Below are 19710 nucleotides of genomic sequence, written 5' to 3' on the forward strand. Positions count from 1 at the left end.
AGGGCTAGATGAAGCTGTCGTGCAGGCGTTTGCTTTGGGTGCTGCCATGGGTTTGCGGAGTTGGGCGGTTCGTCTTTCTGACAGCACTTTGCTGCAAGTATCAGATCAGGATTCAAAACAATTTATTGTAAGCATTTAAAGTGGGGTCTGGTTACTGCACTTCTGGAAATGCCATCTCTCCCAGTGTGAGCAAGACCAGATGAGGAAGTTAACGAGATGAATCACTCACATTACTGAATCACTAGAGACCTCAATATCTGGAGGTGACAGCCTGCTGGTGTGGGTGTGCTGTGTGTGAGAACCTCTCCTTTACATACTCATAGGTTTTCCTGCTGCCCTGTAAGGTCATGAGCCTGGTGGATAAGGACAGGGAGGGCTGAGGCCAGGAGCTTTTTTGCTTCACACTGTTAGTCTGTGCCTTGCTTCAGGGCATGCTCAGCTGAAGGTCATGCCATGCCCTGAATTCCCACAGAAACCAGAACGTGCTTTTTGGAAAGCCAGGGTATAACTAGACTTTTCCCCTTCCGTCGAGCTTGTGTTTTGCTGCCTGCACGTGTGTGTGTTTTGTGCAGCAGTCAACAGAATGCAACGCTTGCCAAAGGGGAGATCTCCTTTCCTTGCCCCAGGCAGGACTGGGTGCTGAGCACAGAACCTTCTGAGCCAGCCTGCAGGAGCGGGACGAGCACTGACACATCACACTGGGATGATTCTGCCACAGCTCGCTTATAACCCTAAGCATGGCCATGTGTTTACCTGTTATTCCAGCTGATGTGAATTGCCCCGTGCTTGTTTTTCATGGTACAAGTGTGTAATCCCTAGGGATACTCACTCTGGTATTTGCTTTAAAACTTATTTTTCTTTACATCGACTAACTTAAGAATAAAAGGTTTGCCTCAGCATGCTTCTGGCCCTGTTGCCTATTAATTCGTGTTCTCTGCTTTTCTTTTTGCAGCTGAACCTGCAGACCTCTTGAAGGTATTAGATTTTCACAATTTACCTGATGGTATCTCAAGAACAACAGGGTTTTGCACAAGCAGAAGATCTTCAAAAGAAGCAGACGTTGCTTACAGAGTAACAAAAGATGCTCAGCTCAGTGCACCGACAAAGCAGCTGTATCCTGGTAAGTCCGCAGCTTTTTGTTAGCTATATAGAAATACCTGATCCTTTTCTCAGCTTCTCCACACACATATAAAGCACTACAAACTTCCTTCCTATTCTCTAAGTATGCTCCATTGGCAGAGAATGAGTGATTCTGCTCTTTTTTGGGGCGGGTTGCAAACTTACAACCATCAAACGCAGCAGTAAGTCCTTTTGTCATTGCATTTGCATGTAGTGACAGGTTTCATCGAGGGAGATGTGGCCAATGCCTCCACGTATGTTCTCTCCTATATTAGAAAGTTTGTGCTCTCTCATTATCACACAGTGACGTCCAGCTGGGAGAGACTTGGAAGATGCAAAGGAGCGCAGGCTGCGTTGTGCTCTGCGTTTGTAGAGTGCCAGGCACAGTAGGAGCCTATTCTGTGGCTGTGGTGTCTCATAACACAAATAAGCACCATAAAAAAAGAATAGACTGCCCCACAAGAACAGATGTCCCAAGAAAATTGTTTGAAGAGGCTGAAGGTTCATTAGAGCAAACCACAAAGACACAGGAGTTTACAGAGCCCTTGAAGAACGCTGCTTTCAGGAAATGTTTCCAGTTTGGAACAGAGTGGATTTAAGAGCTTCCCAGTGGTTGCTGGAGCCACTGTGAAATCTTGTCTGACAGCCTTTTTTGATGCAGAAAGCAGAAAAGTAGTGACTTCTGGCCAATTTAGCAAATTGGTTATTGCTGCTTCAAGGAGTTCAACACAAGAGCATGCAGAACTGAACCACGGTTGCAGAGGGTAACTCCACATCGTATGAGAATCTCTTGTCTTTGACTCTTCTCGCTGTTTGGACATCCTCTGAGTTCTTGGCTTGCATCTGCTGTTTTTCATGGGTGAGATGCAGATGGTGTTTCTTTGATGTCATCAAGCAACTTCTCAATCACTTCCACTGGACAACTGTGGAGCAATTGAGATAGCTCTACCTCTCTCTGGACTCTTATGAAATAATCTGCTCTGCTTGCTCAGGAGATGGGAAGGGAAGAGCAGAGCAGGGAAGCCCTGCTGTTTTCCATCAGAACCACAGCTGTTTGCTCAGTACATCCCCATAACGAGCTGTGACTTGAGCTCACACCACCAGATGAGTGAGAGAGGGGAGGTAAAGGCATCGAAGTGATTGCAGCGCAGTGTATTAGTGGAAATGTGGCTTTGGTGACTTTGTGTGTCACAGAATAACTTGCCCTCTCTGCTCTTGAGCACCACAGGCAAATGTACACAGTGCATAATATTTTGTGCTAATTAGAAGTTGGTGTTTTTCTAAGATGGTAATTTTATGGACTTTGCATTTTGCTTCTGCAACCACCGCCAGCAAAGCAAGAGACACGTATATAAAGCCTGTCTGTTTTCAAACCCACAGGAGTGAGAAAATATGCTGAGATGCTCTTTGTCCTCCCTCTGTGAATAAGTTCTGCTTCCCCACAAAACCATGCTCTTCCAGCAGAGGCAAGAGAGGCAGGGTTTTCAGTGGCAGCCAGCAGAACGTCATTTGCATTCTTTCAGCAAATTCTGCCTTCTTTGTGCTGCTTGTGGGTGTCTGCACATACAGATATGTGTGTATTTAAGAGCTGAAGAATCTCTATTATAACTCAAACAGTCATCTCTGAGGAAAACATCCATTCCAAAACTGAAAGTTTTCTCAGATGAAGAACAAGACCAGAGCTTGGTGACACCACCAAGAAGCTGTTCTACTCTGAGAAGTGGCTGTGGGAATGGCACCAACTTGCACAACGCTTCTGCTCTGTGTGGTTGTGCTTGGAACTTGACCAGCTCATTGTTTTTGCTGGTTGTTTTTTTTTTAATTTTTTTTGTGTGATATATGGCTAAAGCTTTCTGGTCCTTCCTAGATAGAGTCAGGGCTCTGCCAGCCCCCTCTGCTACACCTGCAGACACACACCAGTGCCACACCAGCACTAGGAAGGCATCCCCGGTGTCTGTGTTTTGAAGGCTGAGCTTGCATGAGAGCCTTCCATCCTTGCTCCCAGCACTCAGGAAGGCAGAAGCTGGGCCTGCTGCTGCTCTGTGTGCAGCACAGCACGCTGCAGATGCCAGCTGCTCATGTGAAGCAGCGGATGCTGGGGCCGTGCCACCCTTGTGCCCACCCCACACACCTCATGTTGGCTGCTGGAGCAGTGATGCTGGCTCTCCCCTTGGATCCATCTGCAGAATGGGGGTCCGAACCCTTTGCTGCTTTGCAGGATGTGGTGAATTTGAAAGGCTTTGGTCATGAGGTTAAAAATAAAGACACCACGGTGAGCCAAACTCAGCATTAGTGCAGGGCTATTAGGAGGAGAGGGATGTGCAGCGAGCTCACTTGAGTGGACTGAAAATCAAGGCTTATGCCCAAGCCCCTTGTTGGAGATGACTTCCCTGTCTTTAAGGGGATTTGGAACAGTTTCTATGCTCTCCATGTATTTATTGTCATGTATATATTGTCCGTGCGGATGTGTTTTCATACATCACTCAATAGCCTGGGTCACTTCTGTGACAGTGAAGGCATTGTTATTTTGCCAGGACAGCAGAGCAGTAACAGTAATGTCAGCTATAATTCATCTGTTATGGTTATTTGGGTTGAGAAACTCGCGTCACCATGGAGACATTTTAATAATAATGGAAAAAAAAATTAAAAGCAGCTTTTTAATGAGTTGGCAGCTTGTTCAAGTTGAAAGGTACTGTATTGTGGATTCATAATGAAATTTTGGACATGAACTATTTTACATAAAAGACCCCAAACTCTAGCCTGTAATTGGAACCAGGAAGACGTATGGTCTTGATTGAGCTCTACAGGAGGATTTGTGTATATTCAGCAGGAGGGAGATGAAGCTCAGTTCATCCTAGGGGAGGCACCAAAATCAGATGCCTGCCTTTGCCAGATATCTGGGTCTGTGTCCTAGGAGGAAAATCTTTCTATTATTACCACACCACTGAACTATTGACTGAGTCCTCCACTCAGAAGATGCCTTCTGCTTCTTTACAAACGTGGTGTAACTGGGTGCGGGATGCTGACTGTGTGTCAGTGCAGTGTCTGTGCAGCTGTCCCCAGGTGCCCACTTGGTGCACCATCTGCATGCCTTCTCTTGTCTCTTCCACTGTTCTGCAGTGTAGTTCTCTGCTGGAGGGCTAGATTCACTTACAGCAGTAGTTAATAAAGTTTGAGCAATTCCCAGGCAGAAGAAAAGAGTGATTTCATGGCCTCTTTCCTTTTGAACTTGCGAGCTATGCTGTAATCAGAATTCCCTGCTCACGCCCCCATACCCGGGTCAGAATCCCTTATGTGCCACTGGGATACCATCTAAGAAAAGCCTTCCGGGGCAGAGGAAACCTATTGGAAGCTTTTGGGCAGTGAGCTTGACAATTTTTGTGGTTTATATAGCTGTGAATCTGCAGCTGAAAAATGCTCTATTGTTGTTCCCTTCGCTGCGCCCTGCCGCATGCAGATGGTCACACACATACCCTGCTGCCCATGGCAGGGCTGCCCCACTTTGCTGTGCTTGGTATAAGATTTCCCAAGCAGATACCCAGCAGTACAATGCAATCCTTGTTGTGAAAGCCTGGACCTTGGAGGAAAGATACCCTGCACGTCTCACGCTGCTGAAATGAGGTTATGCCCTGTAGGGTACCCTGATTTTTTTGTAGGTCCCGTCGTCCACTGGAATTTGATCAAACAAACTCCTTTAGTAATGCATCTGGAGTTTTTAAGACCTCCTCTTCAGCGTGTGCGTCCAAGCTTTTCCATTTGTGATGGTTCTGTATGAATGGCAGAGAAAAGACAAGCTAAAGAGACACGTCCTGCACAGGGCATGACTTGGTGATGTTCGTTTCCACTTGAAACTTTGAGTGCATCAGCCCAGAGTTGCAGGGGACGGACCTTTCCCATGCAAACCTTGCAAAAATGGAAAGATACCACCTGAGATCAGAGAAGTCTGCTTTCCTGAGTGGAGAGAAGTCATGGAAACTTGTGAGCTGTTCAATATGCAGACAAACCGGCGTTTCCTGCTGTTTGCCAGATTTATTTCTGCTCACAGATATTTTTTTTTCCCTATACCAGCCCTGAAAGCCAAAGCCACGGAATGCTCTGTTCTGGGCCTGGAATAGATGAAACCTGATGCAATTCCCCTACGTCTTTACACACAGTATTGGAGAGTTTTATTTGCCTAACTGATGTGGAATGCTTGCCTTCCTCTGTCTTTCTGATGTATTAAGTTAATTTGGAGATGGTGTGATAAATGAAATAAAGGAAGTTTTTGCCTTCTCTCCTTAATTCTCCAGGACACACCGAGGAGGAGTTTGGTGCAAGTAATAGATTTAAACCAACAGTTTTTTAGAGCCTGTTTTCCTAGCGTTGTATTCTCACCCTAGAAGACCTTGAACTGTGCTGTGCTGCAAGTTGAAATATGGAGTGGCTTTTGGCTCTGTGGCAGGGCAGCAGGGCTGGCAAAAGGCTTTCTGATCATTAATGGAAGATCCCTGGTGACGTTCAGTTCTGTGCCAGTAGAGTAGGTAGCACTTGAGAGGCACTGCCCTGCTCTGTCTTTGCAGGTGCAATCTGCTTTAGGTTCCAGCCCTGTGTCTCAGTAGGCTTTGGGGGAAAAGATGGAGCTCTTTCCCAGCGTATGCTTTTAGAGATGCTGGTGTACACGCATCTGGAGGGGTGAACAATCAGCCTTCTTCATGTGGATCATTAGGCAACCTTTCTGTAGGGGTTCATTGTCAAGGAAGCCTGACTAACCTCTTTGCTTTTCCACTCCAGCTTCCCCATTCCCAGAGGACTTCTCCATTTTAACCACTGTAAAAGCGAAGAAAGGAGGTCAGTCCTTCTTGATCTCAATTTACAATGAGCAAGGGATCCAGCAAATTGGTGTGGAGATGGGTAGATCTCCTGTATTCCTGTATGAAGACCATACAGGAAAGCCAGGCCCAGAAGACTATCCTCTCTTTAGAGGCATTAACCTAGCAGATGGCAAGTAAGTGAAATTTTGTGCACAAAGGAACAAACAGTACATTGTTTATAACAGTACCAGCATGTGTTGTGTAAAATTGGAGTCCTACAAATGTCTGTACATACATCCCATTCTTCAGCTGTACCCTTTGGCAGATAAACAGTGCGTATGTAAAAGGTGAACCCTGTACCAGTTAGTGCAAACTGTGTTGATGCTTATGGGGGATAGCAGCACTGTTGGCTTCTGTTATGAAAAGTCCAAAGGAAACTCTTGTCAATAAAAAATCCCCGTTGGATCCCGCACAGGACATAAGGAGGGTGGAAGGAGGGTTAGCTAGGGAGTTACCGGGGTATTTTTCCCCTTCTCTGCCCTTCACTGAAGCAAGAGCAGGTGCTCTCTGAGCTATTTTGGAGGGTTGAAAAGCAAATGGCATCTGCCAACACAGTCATTTCTCTTTCCAATGACTCATGTAGAATCTGCCTAAAGCTGATTTTCATCCATTTGCAGATAATAGCTCGTGTGAAGGTTTGCAGGAGAGTTTTTACAAGGGATTTGTTGCTATTGCAATCGTTGGCTTGCTCTTGAAAGACCAAGGCTCTGTGTAACATCTGTGGGCTGTGTTCTTCCAGGTGGCACAGAGTCGCCATCAGTGTGCAGAAGAAAAACGTCACCTTGATTTTGGACTGTAAAAAGAAAATAACCAAGTTCTTGGATCGAAGTGACCATCCCATCATTGACGTCAATGGCATCATTGTATTTGGAACGAGGATATTAGATGAGGAAGTCTTTGAGGTAAGTCATGATGATGAGCAGCTCTGGAGGCGTTCTGCAGAGCTGGGTTTTGGTTTTGAGGGCTTGACAGCTCTTTTTTGAAACGTATCTTGGATTTTTACATGGAATTCCTTAATATGTGGTTTAGTTTCTTAGCGATTGTGTTCTAAGTAAATGCCTCCTCCAGTATTGATGTAAGCAATGGGCCAGGTTGGCTGCTGGAGAATCTCCCCTGGTTCTCTGCTTTCACTTCCCTGCTGAGATTCCTCTGCCGGAATCTTTTGGTTCTGTAGCTCTTGTGCTCTGTATTGATGTAAAAGGCTCCACTTTTGAAAGTAGCAGGACTTCATTTATCCCTGTGTTATGATTTAAATCCTGTTTGAGGGGCAGTAAACAGAAGAACGAGCCTCTCGCAAATCAGTTCTCAGAAAGTCCGTAGCAATCTGCTCTTTTTCCATGCGCTGGTCACTGATTCCTGGTTCCTTGCACTGTGACTCAAGGAGTCTCCTTGACAGCTTGTTTGGCAGCCCCATCACCTCCCACACAGCGACTCCTTTTTAAAATGCAACCCCAAATCGTGATGGGTGGAATGTTCCCATGAGCTCCTATGATTTGAGCAAAGAGATACAGGATTATTTATAGACGAGGTACATATGGTAGAAGTTCTTTTCCCATACTTCAGCAGCTAGTTGAATATATGCATTTTGCTAGCAATCTCAACTCCTGTGCTCTGCTGTACTTCCGAGGCTTTTATGCGTACAGTAATCTTGTCCCTGATCTTGCTTGCAAGCTAGAATTGCTTCCCTGAAATCAGCGCCAGTGCAATGGAGTGTAAACCAAGGCCTGTTGACTTCCCTACCTCCTAATTTATTGAGTTTGCACGTAAGAAGTGCTGTATCTTATGGGCCTCCCAGCAAAGGGATGGGAAAAAAACATGTATCTGGGGGATAATTAGATCTGCAGCGAGGCCAGCTCCTGCCTGCACTGTGCTGCCACTCAGAGAGTTGCAGTAACATTACCAACAAACAGAGCAGGGATGCAAGGACTGAGCGGTGCTGCCAAAATCCCAGTTAGGGAGCCAGCACCGAGTTTCTACATTGTGTTTAAATTAATAGGCAATTCCTGGCTGACTATTAAAATAGAAAGTAGAAGCTGAGTTTAATGGGTGTTGGAGTGTTTCGCAAGCATTGGATGTGCTGTCAAAAATGTTGCACTGGTTGCTGGCTTTTAAGTGGAGCTCCCCTGGGGAGCTGCTGGGGTCTGGGAGATCTGGTGGCAGAAATGGGTGTTGCATCCAAACCAATAAGGAAATGCAAGCTGCTTCATTTTGCTGCTGTTTGGTGAGGACCATCTCTTCCTTCATAGAGAAGAAATACTCCTGGCTAAGTTATTTCCATCGAGGGAGGGGGCTGTGCTCAGCGAACCCTCTTAGATCCTTGGGGGGTGGTGTAGTATAGAGCAGTGGTTCCCCTTTGCTGGAGGCTGCTGCCCTGTCATCAGCCCTGGGTCCAGAATGCAGCTATGGGATTGTTGTGGGTGCTTCCTGAGAAATGTTCTGGTTATTTGACCAGAAATGAACAATTAGCAAATTTGTTTGTTTATTTTTTTCCTGTAAGCTGCACATCTCTGTTGTAAAGCATCGGTATGAGCTTTTGAGGGGGGAGGGAAGCAAGTGAGATCTCCAGTTCTGGAATTTGTCCTTTCCTTTTGTCATCCTCATCAAACAAAGAGGGTTTTCAACATATGCTCTCAGACAAACACTAATCAAGATACCAGCAGCTTTAAACTGAACGTAATTAATAGTTTTCATGAAGGCAGTGGACTATAACCTAATTTCCTCCATATCTCAGCAACTCAATTTCCTTTCGGCCCTCCTTTCTTCTCTGCAATCTGCACGCTGAAGCAGAAAGTGTGTGGGGAGGGCTGTGGCTCAGGATGATGGGAAAGAGGTGCAAACAATTAGAGGGCTGTGCATTCTTGAAAAGCTGATTGCTTCTGGGCTGAGCCATGGGCTGAAGCTGCTGCTGTCCTGCAGGCAGCTGCTCTGCCAGCCTTGGCTTGCTGCTGCTGTGTGTTTGCAGCCTGCCTGTGTGTCTGTCTTTGCTGCGGAGGTTTCTCCATCCTCTTGTGTGGTGTGGGATGGAAGGCAGTGGCTGGGAGGGCTTAGGCAGGCTTTGTCTCAGCTGGGATCAGCAAGAGCACTAAGGAGTGGGAATTCCCATCTGTCTGAACCCCGGGCAGGGCTGAGACCAAATAAAACCCCAGCACTTCTTGTTTGGAAAGTCGTAATTATTTCAACTGGGGTCACAGCAAAGCGGCTGCGCCGTGTTTGTCCCTTGGGTGCATGGATGGCCATGTCCTCACTTGTTCTGCTGCAGAACTCAGCCAGGCAGGAGGGATGGGGGGGGTGGGTTCAAAGCTTTTCTGTAGCACAGCGTTCTCCTGGTGGAAAAAAAACTGCTTCCTCTCATTAAAATTCAATTAGCTGGGAGGCTGAGTGGGTCTCTGTGAGGCTCTGGGAACGCCGGGTGGGTTTGAAGAGTGGCCAAGCTGAGAGCCTAGGTTGTACAAGTTAAGTTTTGTGCCGAGCTGTTGTTTGCAACAGAAGTGTACAAATGTTAGGGCAGCAGCGGCTGGCATCAAGCTGTGAGTGAGAGACTGCTGTTGTGAGATTGCAAAGGCCCTTTGCAGGGGGAGAGAGCAAAGAAACAGCCCATGGGGTGGGAGAAACTCTTGGCACACGGGCTGCAGCAAGCAGTGCTCCTGCGGCTATGGCAGCGCTGGGAGGAGGTCAGAAGGCACGTGGATGTGTCTTGTTGTTTAGGGGGATTAGCAGTTTCTTTTGCAGTTTGGATATGTTAGAATGCAAATTTGTAGTGGTTTCCTTGTCCCCAAAAGGCTGAGCACTAAACCCGAGGGGATTGTTCCAGAGCCTCACTGCGATGTGCTGGGTGATGGGCCCCTCTTGGTGCTCTACTCCTCATCCACGTTGTTTGGATGCTCTGTGAGCTTTCATGGGAGGCTGCCCATGGAAGACGGCCTTGGCAGGTAACTTCTGCTCCATGCACAGCTTACTGCTGAGTTTGGGATGTCCACCCAAGCCAAAGCCCCACAAGGCTTTGCGTGTAGCCCAAACAGCATGCTGCTCATTTAATCCATTTCACTGCTGCATCCACAGACTCTGGGAACAGCATCTCCCATGGGATGGCTTTTCCAGCTCAGCACGGAGGTGGTCCTGGGGAAGGGCAGCCTGGGCTGAAGAAGGTCTGGTTTAGCAGATGTGGGTTGAACCAAAGTTCAGGTCCTGGCTCGGTAAGGTCACCGGTGCTGTGTTTCAATCCCAGAAGTGTTTGTATTATAGCAGTGAACAAAGAAAGGTTCTTTATGAATGGAAAGTGCTGCGTAACGTCTGAGGCAGGTACCCATTACCTCCGCAGCTGGGTGAGGTGAACTCACACCCTCTACATGCTGTGTTGAAGCATCTCATGTAAACCCACAGAAGCTCGTTTCCTGCAGCAGTGTGGGGCCCAGCCCTGTTCTGCTGCTCAGCCCAGCAAACTCAGCAATGGGCTGGTGAACAACATGCAGTTTGCCCAGCCCTTACCGGAGTCCCAGGCGTGTGGTGTCTTCCATAGTTCTGAATTGTTTGTGGGTCAGCCATTGAACGTTTTGGGGGGCTGTCCCATGAGAGAAGTGGCATTTTGATCCTCAAGAAGTAATAGTGGAATAGTGCCTGGTATTGGTGTAGATGAAATTAGTTTTCCCATGAGTAGAAGAGTTCAGAGTGCATGCTGCTTTTTGAAGGTTGGCTTCTGAGGAAACGAGAGGAGCTTATTTTGTACAGCTGAGTACCATAACTGTGTCTTATTGGTCCAATTGGTACCATAAAACCAAACGGTTTCTTTTGATGCTGCCAAACAAGGTGTGAAGTGAGAGGGTCTCCCAGACACCTGCATCTACCTTTCTGCCAATGCAGGGAAGCTGAGGGCTGGCGGAAACATCTGCTCTTGGCTTAAGCCAAATGCTGGCCTGGGGTGAGGCGTGGTGTACGATGCTAAAAGGATGGCACTTATCCTCTCTCCTCCTTTGTGTTTTTGTTGGGTTTTGTTTGTGTTTGAAGACCAGCAGCAGAATGAAAGTATCAGAAATGGAGGGAGGGTGAGCCAGAGTGCTGGGGCTGCTTTTAGGGCCACCGAATGCTTCAGTGCTCTCAGCTGAGATGCTTGTGCTGTTCAGGTGCTGTGCTGTTCTCTGGTTGAAATGCCAGCTCACATTTCATCTTCTGCCTTGTTTACACTTAGACAAAAACAATTATCGCTGGGGTTGATTATCCCAGATTTCATTTCACTGTTGTCATGGCTTTCTCCTTCCCTGTGCCCTTGGATTTAGCATTTCTTGCTCTGGAGAAAGCTCTTAGCTTTACTTTTTCTGAACGTTAATTTATTTTTTTTTCCAGATACCTCCAAGGTTACAAGATTGGATCAATAAATTTTGCTTTAGCAAAAGGTGTACCGCAGAAAATAGTCTTTCTATCTGTGCAAATGCATCTTACTGTATTTTTTTGGTGCTGGAGGACAGATTTAGGGCTTGCTTTTGCAGGCAGAGTGCTGTTAACGTGTCAAATAGCCTCTATCTGCTCCTGCAGGAGGATAACTGTGCTACTAATACAGTGGGCTTCTGGGAAGGTCAGGCTGGTGGTAACTGCAAAGCTTGCAGGCTTTCTCACCTCGTGGGGGTGGACCTCATGGGGAGCCTCAGCTCTAAATGTCGTTCATATCTTTTGTGCAAAAGCAAGAAGAGCAAGGCGCTGGTGCAGGTGGGAGCATTTACTGAGGAAGGGTGGCAAGGTCCCCAGCATCCTTGAACCAGGAGTGCATTCTGCACAGTCTGGGGCAGGAAGGAACTGGGCAAAGCTCGTGCTTAAGATCTTGTCAACCTTCAAAAAACACTTTTAAAATTAATTAGGGGTGTATACTAACCTGGATTTCTCTGTCGAGATGCTCCACAGACGCACGCTCCCGTGTACTTTTCCCTGCCTCAGCAGACTGCTGAAAGAAGTTAATTTACAGTTCTGGCTGCCTGCTTTCCTGGCCCTGCCAAATCTGATTTCACCTCTTTTGCTGTAGAGCCTTTCAGGGAGTGCAAAGAGTCGATGTTTTACACCACCAGCTTATACTGTGGTGTGAGATGATGGAAAATGAAACGTCCTGAGCCAGCATTAGGGTTCTTTATTGAAGATGTCTGTAGCTTTCCCCAGTCTCCTAATAATTCTCCATTTAGTTGCTGGTTTTCTCGTCATTTCTTCTGCTTTTTTTTTTTTTCCAAAGGGATCCTCTTTAGTGAAATGGTGCACTTGAGACATATGGATTGAATCACAGAGCTAGGCTCATCCAGAATAGCAGTGCTGCCTAGAATATATCTGCAACTGCTGAAGCTTTTGCCTCCGGATGGCTTTGCAATTAATGGTGAGATTTTTGTGCCAGAGGCCAAGCAATGCAGTCGGTTTAATCAAAACCCCAACGTGATACTTGGCTCGGGTTGGCAAGTCTTGTGCATGGGATTGTCTTACCCAGGTGCCCAGGGACGTCATCTGGTTTTATCAGTGTGTCTGTGAGTGCGTGCAGAAGGACTGCAAAGCAGCTTGTGAAAGTTGCAGCCTGTGCTTAAGGTGGTTTATTCTCATCCCCAAAGCGACACCGTTCCTTATGATCCCTATCTGTCAGGTTCCTGTAAGGAGAGTGAAGGTTAGGGTGGAAACACTGGATTAATTGTTTGTGTGTGCTTTGCCCAAACGCCTGTTTTTCACTGAGATTTTCTGGGTAGTTGGCAGCTCAGACACCTGGACTGCAGTCAAGTTTTGTGACTGGGTTAGGGTTGCCTGTCATGATGTGTATTTTGTAATTACAGCTAATAAAGCGGCGTCGTTAATGGTTTAATGCTTTTTTTCTTTTTTTTGTAAGTGATAAATTCCATTTCTTTAACTGTAAAAGACACTGTGTGCTTGTCATGTGTAGGTCGTTACTGGAGTTTGCTGCTATCTCATGCCTCCTGGCCAATGATTGCATCCAGTGCAAGGAGAGACGTGCTTTATAGTTCAAACAGATCATAAAAGTGCTTTTATTGATGCTTAACAGCAATGCAGTGCATCGTGTATCTTTTTAATCCAGCCAAGATACACACCCAGGCTTGGGAAGCTGTATGCCATAGCTTCATGCAGTTGTCTGAGCCAAGCCCTGCTCTTGCAGCCAGAGTAACACAAGGCCTGATGGCACAGGTTTATCCTTGGCATGGGCACCATTGAATACTAGCTTCAAGCCAATGCGTTGCTCTTATTGGTTGATTAACGTGTAATTAACTGCTTTTGGATAGCTGAGCATCTGAAATGCTGGCTGTACAGAGGTAGTGTCGTGGTACACAGTTTGCAGTTGTGCCCAGGTGTAGAAGCAGGGTAGTAGTGGTACATAAATGGGAGGAGATCCAACTGGAGCAATTTCTGGAGGGGTCCTTCTTTGTGGCTTTGCTGGCACAGCATGATGGATTCTGTAGGTACGGAGCAATTAGCAGTTATTAAAATCTATTGGTAATACCTTTTGTAAATGAAGGGCAGAGGTCCTGCTCGAGTCAGGGGACCACTTGGCTTCTTTGCCTGTTCCAGGACAGTGGCTGCATCAGCAGAAATGTGCCATGGGCAAGTTTTTGTAATTATAGTTCAAACAAGAAGCCTTGAATCTCATTTCCCCACTAGCCATTCCTGCAAGCAATTGTTTTTGAGCTTTTGCCATTTTGGAGTGTATGGACGAGGATGCTGAGTTGGGAGAATGGTCAGTGGGGAAAGGATACTGAGCAGTAGCATGAGGCTCTCTATCACTGCTGTCCCTTTGGGCCACAGAAGCCTGGAGAGGACAGAGAGGCTGTGGCCCAGCTCCCCCCAGCCAGGAGACCCTTTTGCGGAGAGCAGTAAGCAGTTCAGACAGCTAACAAGGGGAACAGAGGGTCTCTGGTAGGCGAAGCTCATCTTTCAGTATAATTTCCATCCACTGCAGGGACTGTGGGGTTTGGGGAGCAGAGTTCTGTCTGATTGTTCCTGACGCTCACCTGGCAGGGTTTTTGTATCTAAATGCTGGCAGGCAGCGATGAGGCAGGCTCGTTACACGTGATGGATGCTGTTTGGAGCCTCCTCATTACTCTTTCAGCCGATGGCTTCGTTTGTAGCTCGCTTCCCCCGTTGGCTGGGGGGAGGGAGGGAGGAGAAGGGGGCTCGGTTCTTCCATGGAAACTTTGAGGTGCAGAGGGCTGATTGCAGAGCCCAGACGGGTGATGTAATGCTGGAAACCCTCTTCCCTCCAGTGACATCATGCCAGGGCTCCCAGTGGCGTGGGGGACATCGGTATCTGCTGGGAGCCACAGAGACACTGCGAGAGGAACCGGGGTGTGGGAGACACTGCGTGAGAGCAGATGGACACGTTGGGAGACTGGGAAAGATTTTCTTCACCTTGAGCATGGGGGGAAAGCCAAATACTCATGCTATTGGGGAGAAGTTTCCAGCTGAGCTTTGCTGGCAGCACTGCTGCACAATATGTAAAAGCCATTACTGAGAGCAGCGAAGAACCATGGTGTGCCACTGGCCCAAATCAGTGCATGTTTCCCCTTCCCTGCTAATTTGGAAACCTTGTTCAGCGTGGGAGGTCACACCAATTAGTTTTATTTGCATAAGCGAATTTTTTGGCACCGAGGCTTACGGACAGGCAGGCATTCTCTTCCACATACAAAAAGCCTGCTTTGCATGGTTGCAGCAAATCGTTAGAGGAAGTGCAGGCTCGATGGAGCCAAACTGGTGCCTGGAGGAGCAGGGAGACAGGCGCCGAGCTGTGCAATGTGCTGCTCAGGCAGGGGCTGTGCTCACGTCCTCACTGACCCGCCAGTGCTCAAACTGAGGTTTCTTTGCAATTTAGGGCTTTGTTACTATTGTCCTCACTTTGCAGGACCCTGCTTTCAGGGGTCAACAGTCTGTCGTTTCCCTCAGGCACGGAAAAGCATCCTCTAACTAGGAGCCTCTATTAGTTGACTTGGTGTTCGACCCATTCCCTTGTCGTTTAGGTATGAACAAATGAAACACATGTTCCTTGCACATGGTGAGGCCTTCTTATTTTATTTTAATTTTTTTTTTTTTTCTTTTTTGAGGCGGTCTGGGCTGCTTGCCAAAGCCCAAAGGAAAATCCTAGCCTGCTCCAGACATCCCCGTTGTGCAGGTGTACTGCTTACTTCCACAGAGCTGAGCAGGATCGAATGTATGTGTTCACAATAAATATATCACCCTGGGGATGGGAGCTGGAAGAGGGTATTCCTAATGAGCTGTGCAGAGCACTGGATGGGATTTTGTGTACTCGTGTATGTGTGTTTTCTATTCCCTCCAAGAACACGGAAAAAAGCCTCTCACCGTGGGCTCATTGTTCTCCCCACGTAGCCACATACTGGCCATGGTTCAGGAGGTCAGAACCTATTTGAACAAACAGTGCTCTGGCCACTGAAGCGAAATGTGTGAGGAGACGAGAGAATTGGTGGTGAATATTGCATTTGTGCACTGTTCTCTGCTTTGGAATGTCTGTAAACACAGCATGGTTTTCCTGGGGCTTTGATGCCTTGTATAAGCAAATGTATCTGCAAATTATGTTTACCCTTTTCCAGCTTGCTGCTCAGAATGCTGAAATCTGAGTTGTGATGCTCAGCCATTGCGCTGGTCGTGCTGCAGCCATACCTGGTCCGAAATGAGTTTGTTCAGATAACAGCATTTCTAGGCTGAGAGTCACATCTGCATGCATAAAAGCTATAGAATAGCAAAACCCAGCTCCTCTTTTGGGATGAAAAGCTTGGCAGGTGCCCAGTTAGCTCTGCTAGGGGAGCTGAGCAGGGTGGTGCCATTAAACACAAGGCTTTGGAACGGTGAATTTAAGGTGGGAGAGGAGAGGTGTTTGAATGCAGAGGGCAGGCAGTCCTTTCTCCAGGAGGGAGGAAAAGGTGTGCAGATGGGAGGTGTTAGGAGTGCACGTGCACCACAGCTCTGCTCCCTGTTTCCAGCTCTGTACTGAGCAGTGTGGGGCAGATTTGCAGGAGTGCTGGGAAGCAGCAGCAGAAACCTGCACAAAAGTTTCCTTCTCGGGTGGTCCCAGCAGATGTGTCCCATGCAGCGCTCCATCATTTGGTAACCGCTGCCTGCCAAGCACTGGAAAATTCTTTCCCTACCAAAATTTGGTGTTAAGTTAAATTCTGAGTGTGTCAGCAGATATCCCCATGGCTAAGCATGTAATCCCACTTACATCCTGAGATAACTTTGGCAGCCAGGTCAATTTTCCTCCATTGCCTTTAATCCATAAAACCTGGATTCTTATACCTCCTGGGGCGGAAAACATTCCAAGAGCTGATTAAAAGCCTCTGTGTAGACAAAACCTCTTGATCCCGAGCCACCTCGGCGAGGAGGGCTGGGGTAAAACCTCATGGTGGATCTCAGGGTGGTGATGGTGCCAATGGAATGTCCTTCAGCTGAGATGAGAACAGCAGCTTCACTTCCAGGTCGATCCAGCTATGAGAAAAGTGAAATTAGGGATAGACGCAAGGGGTGTGCAGCTTTGGTACCTTGGTGCTTAGAAGAGCTCCAGCTGCTTTGGGCTGGAAGCAGGAAGCCCTGTTGGATAGTAAAGAGCCACCCTTGGGCAATGGGTGCGAGTCCATAGAGGGAGGCTGATGCTCTGCAGAGTGAGCCCTGGGCTTTGGAGCTGCCTGAGGGCTTCCCTGGGGTTTCCTGTTGGAATTTGAGAAGCATTCAGAGGGGGGGGAGAGGACAGGAAGGAAACCATGCAGGAGTAGAATGGGCTGGCACCTGGTTGCTCTCACTGCCTTTGTAGCAGAGTTGTGAATTTTCTGATGAAGCTGCAAAGTGTCCTCTCTGTGAGAGGTGAGTTTTCATCACCACGGATGGCCGTGTCTAGATGTTAGCTGGAGGCTTTGGTTTCCTTTCAAGCTTCTTCCCATTCTCTACCAAGGTGAGGACTCTTCACCACCTCCCCTAGCTCTCTGCTTCCCCTTACATCTCCCTCCTCCGTCATCAGTAGGGCTGAGGACAAAGCTTCCTGGGATCCACACCTTCCCAGGCCATGCTGCATACGTGGGGCTCAGCAAGATCTCAGTGACAGCCTCCAGTGGGGCTCAGTGTGACTCCAACGCCTCAAACGTGCCACTTCAGCCAGCAACTTCGCTTCTTCACCGCCTATTTTCCACCAAGCGAGTCCCCGTATGCTGTTTGCATCTCCAGCTTTGTGTGGGCGGCGCAGAGAGCAGAAGCTGCTCTCGTTCCTCATTTTCCATAGACGAAAGGGAAATAAATCAACGTGAAACCGGAGCCAGGAAACAGCCACGTTCGGCGCAGAGGGGGGAAGGCACAAAAGAGCAACGCCACGATGTGCGGTGCTGCAGCCCGTAATAAGGGGGAATCTGTTTTTTAAGCTATCCCTTATGGTTCACACATATGTCATTGAAGAATAACTTGTGTAGGAAAAAAGCTCTCCTCTCGCTCGGTTATTAGTGGATTATTTGATTTGGATGAAGAGGGGAAACTTTGGAACAGTGTGATCAGCACTTGGTAACCTGGTGACATCAGGAGGTGAGCTTGGATGGGGGGAATGCAGCACTAAATGGAACAGTAAAGAAAACAGGGAACTTGAGTATGTGGTCAGGCCTGCAAGACCACAAGAAGAAATTTGAAGGCTGGGCAGCGTTTGGCAGCCTTTCCCCTCTCTAATTTGGGTTTATGTAGAGTTTTCAGAGACTGCACGCTCCCCTCAAGGCTGTGTCTCCTCTCCAAGGAAAACTCTGCTGTTTTCTCATTTTGCATGAGAAATGGAGCTTGGCTTGAAGTGCTGAGCCCTCAACCGGGGCACAGGGCTGCTCAGGTCAAGCATGGTGGGGGAATGACCCCCAAATGATGAGAACTGGGAGGAGAGAGATGTGCTCAAAGAGCTGTGCTGGGCAGGGGGAACAGCAGCTCGATGCACCGGGCACAGAATGAGGGACTGATTTCAAAACTGTTCATTGTTTCATCTTCTCTTCTCAGCTTTATTAACTGCTAGTTAAGTGCTGGCGGATTGTGATAGACAATGACATCCATTCATTTTGTCCCATTCATTTCTCAGAGGCCTGGGCTGGGCTTTCTGTCCTTTTTCTTTTTTTTTTTTTCATGCTGGACAGGCTGATGCTATGGAAATGCTTCCCATTACATGCAAGCTATTGGTTAACAGTTTTCCAGTGGGCCTGAATGCCAGTTTTGTGGGATGATGCCTGTGGGGTTGCCTTGGCAGTGATGACCAACCTGCATGGCTCCCCGCACACATGGACACCCCAGAGCTGTGGGCAAGGCTGTGGAGGGCAGTTGGGTGCCTGCAAGCAATGATTGCAAGGCAGTGTATCACCTTGTTGCATGCTGCCCTTGATTCATCCTTACATGGAAACTTCTTGACCATCAAGATCTCATTGCCAGCTGCATCCCGATCTGCCCTGCATACCCATTGAAGCCAAAAGTGGTTATTAAAAGAAACGTTTTGAATTATGTAATTTGCTGCTTGCAAGTGTTCAGCAGCATCATCTGACTTGATGTTTCAGTTGGGGAACAGAACTGCGCTTTGGGAATAGATCTGAGCCAAACAGACTCCTATCTGAAAGCAATTGGAAGGAACTGCTTGCAAAACTGGCACTGTCTGCTTATCCATAGCCATTATTTTGCATGCAGGTTGGAACTGTCAATAGCTTTAAAAACAAACAATTGGGTTCTGCATGGATGTCTGATAGAACGGTGTCTTGTCATTTTGAATAATCGATTGCTAGGAAGTCACTCTCAGCTCCTGGTGTTGGTATTGTAGAGAGGCAGTGGTTACTTTCATTGAAAAGAATAGCTGGGAACTCAGGAATTCCTTTAGAAGTTATCCTATAGATTTGCACTATTTCTGGCTAAATGTTTGTAATCTGCAGGGGGGAAATAAACCAACAAAAATCCCTGCAGTGACTCTGCTATAAAGGTTGTGTCTGGGCTTGAGGCAAGAATAGTGACAGCAGAGCACACAGTGATTGTAGGGCTTCTATTTTTAGGGAGCAGAGGTGTAATTTGTCTGCATGGGCTGTGACACGTTGATAATTTAAAGGCAGAAATCACAGCGTGGCAAACTGCTGTGTGGTCATATAGGGGGAAAAGAACCAACCTCCACGGTTTGATCTTAGTGTGTTTGATGGAGAGCCAGGAACAACAGCGTGTCTGGATGACACTGTGTGAGGGAAGGCTCAGGTGAGGTCGCTTCATGGCAATGGCATCCTGGACATGGCCAGTGTTGTGTAGTGTCAGCCCTTTGGGCTCCGCTGTGTCCCGTGCCATCCCTCTAAGAGCTGCCTCGCTGAGACCTGGTTTTGTCCTCCCCTCTTCTTGGGTTTGGAAAACTGAGGAGAAGAAGGGTGTCTGCTATGTATAGGCAGAAATACAGTAACTGCTCATTTTGTGGTGCTTCAGCTCGTCTTTTTCCAGTTACTGTTGTAATTGGGAACCGCAAAGATGCCTTGAGATACATCTGGTTGGCATTCCTTTTAATTTGCCTTGCGGTCACTTGCAGCTTCTCCTATGGCAGGAGCATTACAGAGATGCCTGAATGCTACTATAACCAATCAAATGTGAACCTGCTGCAAAGCTTTCCCTCAGACAGTGAACCTGTGTCGTGCCTTTCTTTTACCTGGCTGCCTGTTTTCATGATGTTTATAGGAATTTAATTAGCTTGAGCCTTTTTCCTCTGTCAAGTGCGATTGAGATCAGCATTGAGATGCAGGAGTTA

General features: G+C 47.5%; 1 protein-coding gene across 1 annotated transcript in view; it reads left to right on the plus strand.

The window, feature by feature from the left end:
- Positions 1-945: 945 nt before the first annotated feature.
- Positions 946-19710, plus strand: part of COL5A1 (collagen type V alpha 1 chain) — a gene marked incomplete at its 5' end in the record, with an annotated part of 100067 nt that continues 81302 nt past the window's right edge. The window contains 3 exons of the mRNA XM_019621304.2: positions 946-1120; positions 5890-6103; positions 6709-6871. Coding sequence (XP_019476849.1) covers positions 946-1120; positions 5890-6103; positions 6709-6871 — 552 coding nt within the window. The remainder of the gene's footprint in view (positions 1121-5889; positions 6104-6708; positions 6872-19710) is intronic.

Source organism: Meleagris gallopavo, chromosome 19 (assembly GCF_000146605.3).
Source record: "Meleagris gallopavo isolate NT-WF06-2002-E0010 breed Aviagen turkey brand Nicholas breeding stock chromosome 19, Turkey_5.1, whole genome shotgun sequence".
In the NCBI taxonomy this organism is placed as follows: Eukaryota; Metazoa; Chordata; class Aves; order Galliformes; family Phasianidae; genus Meleagris; species Meleagris gallopavo.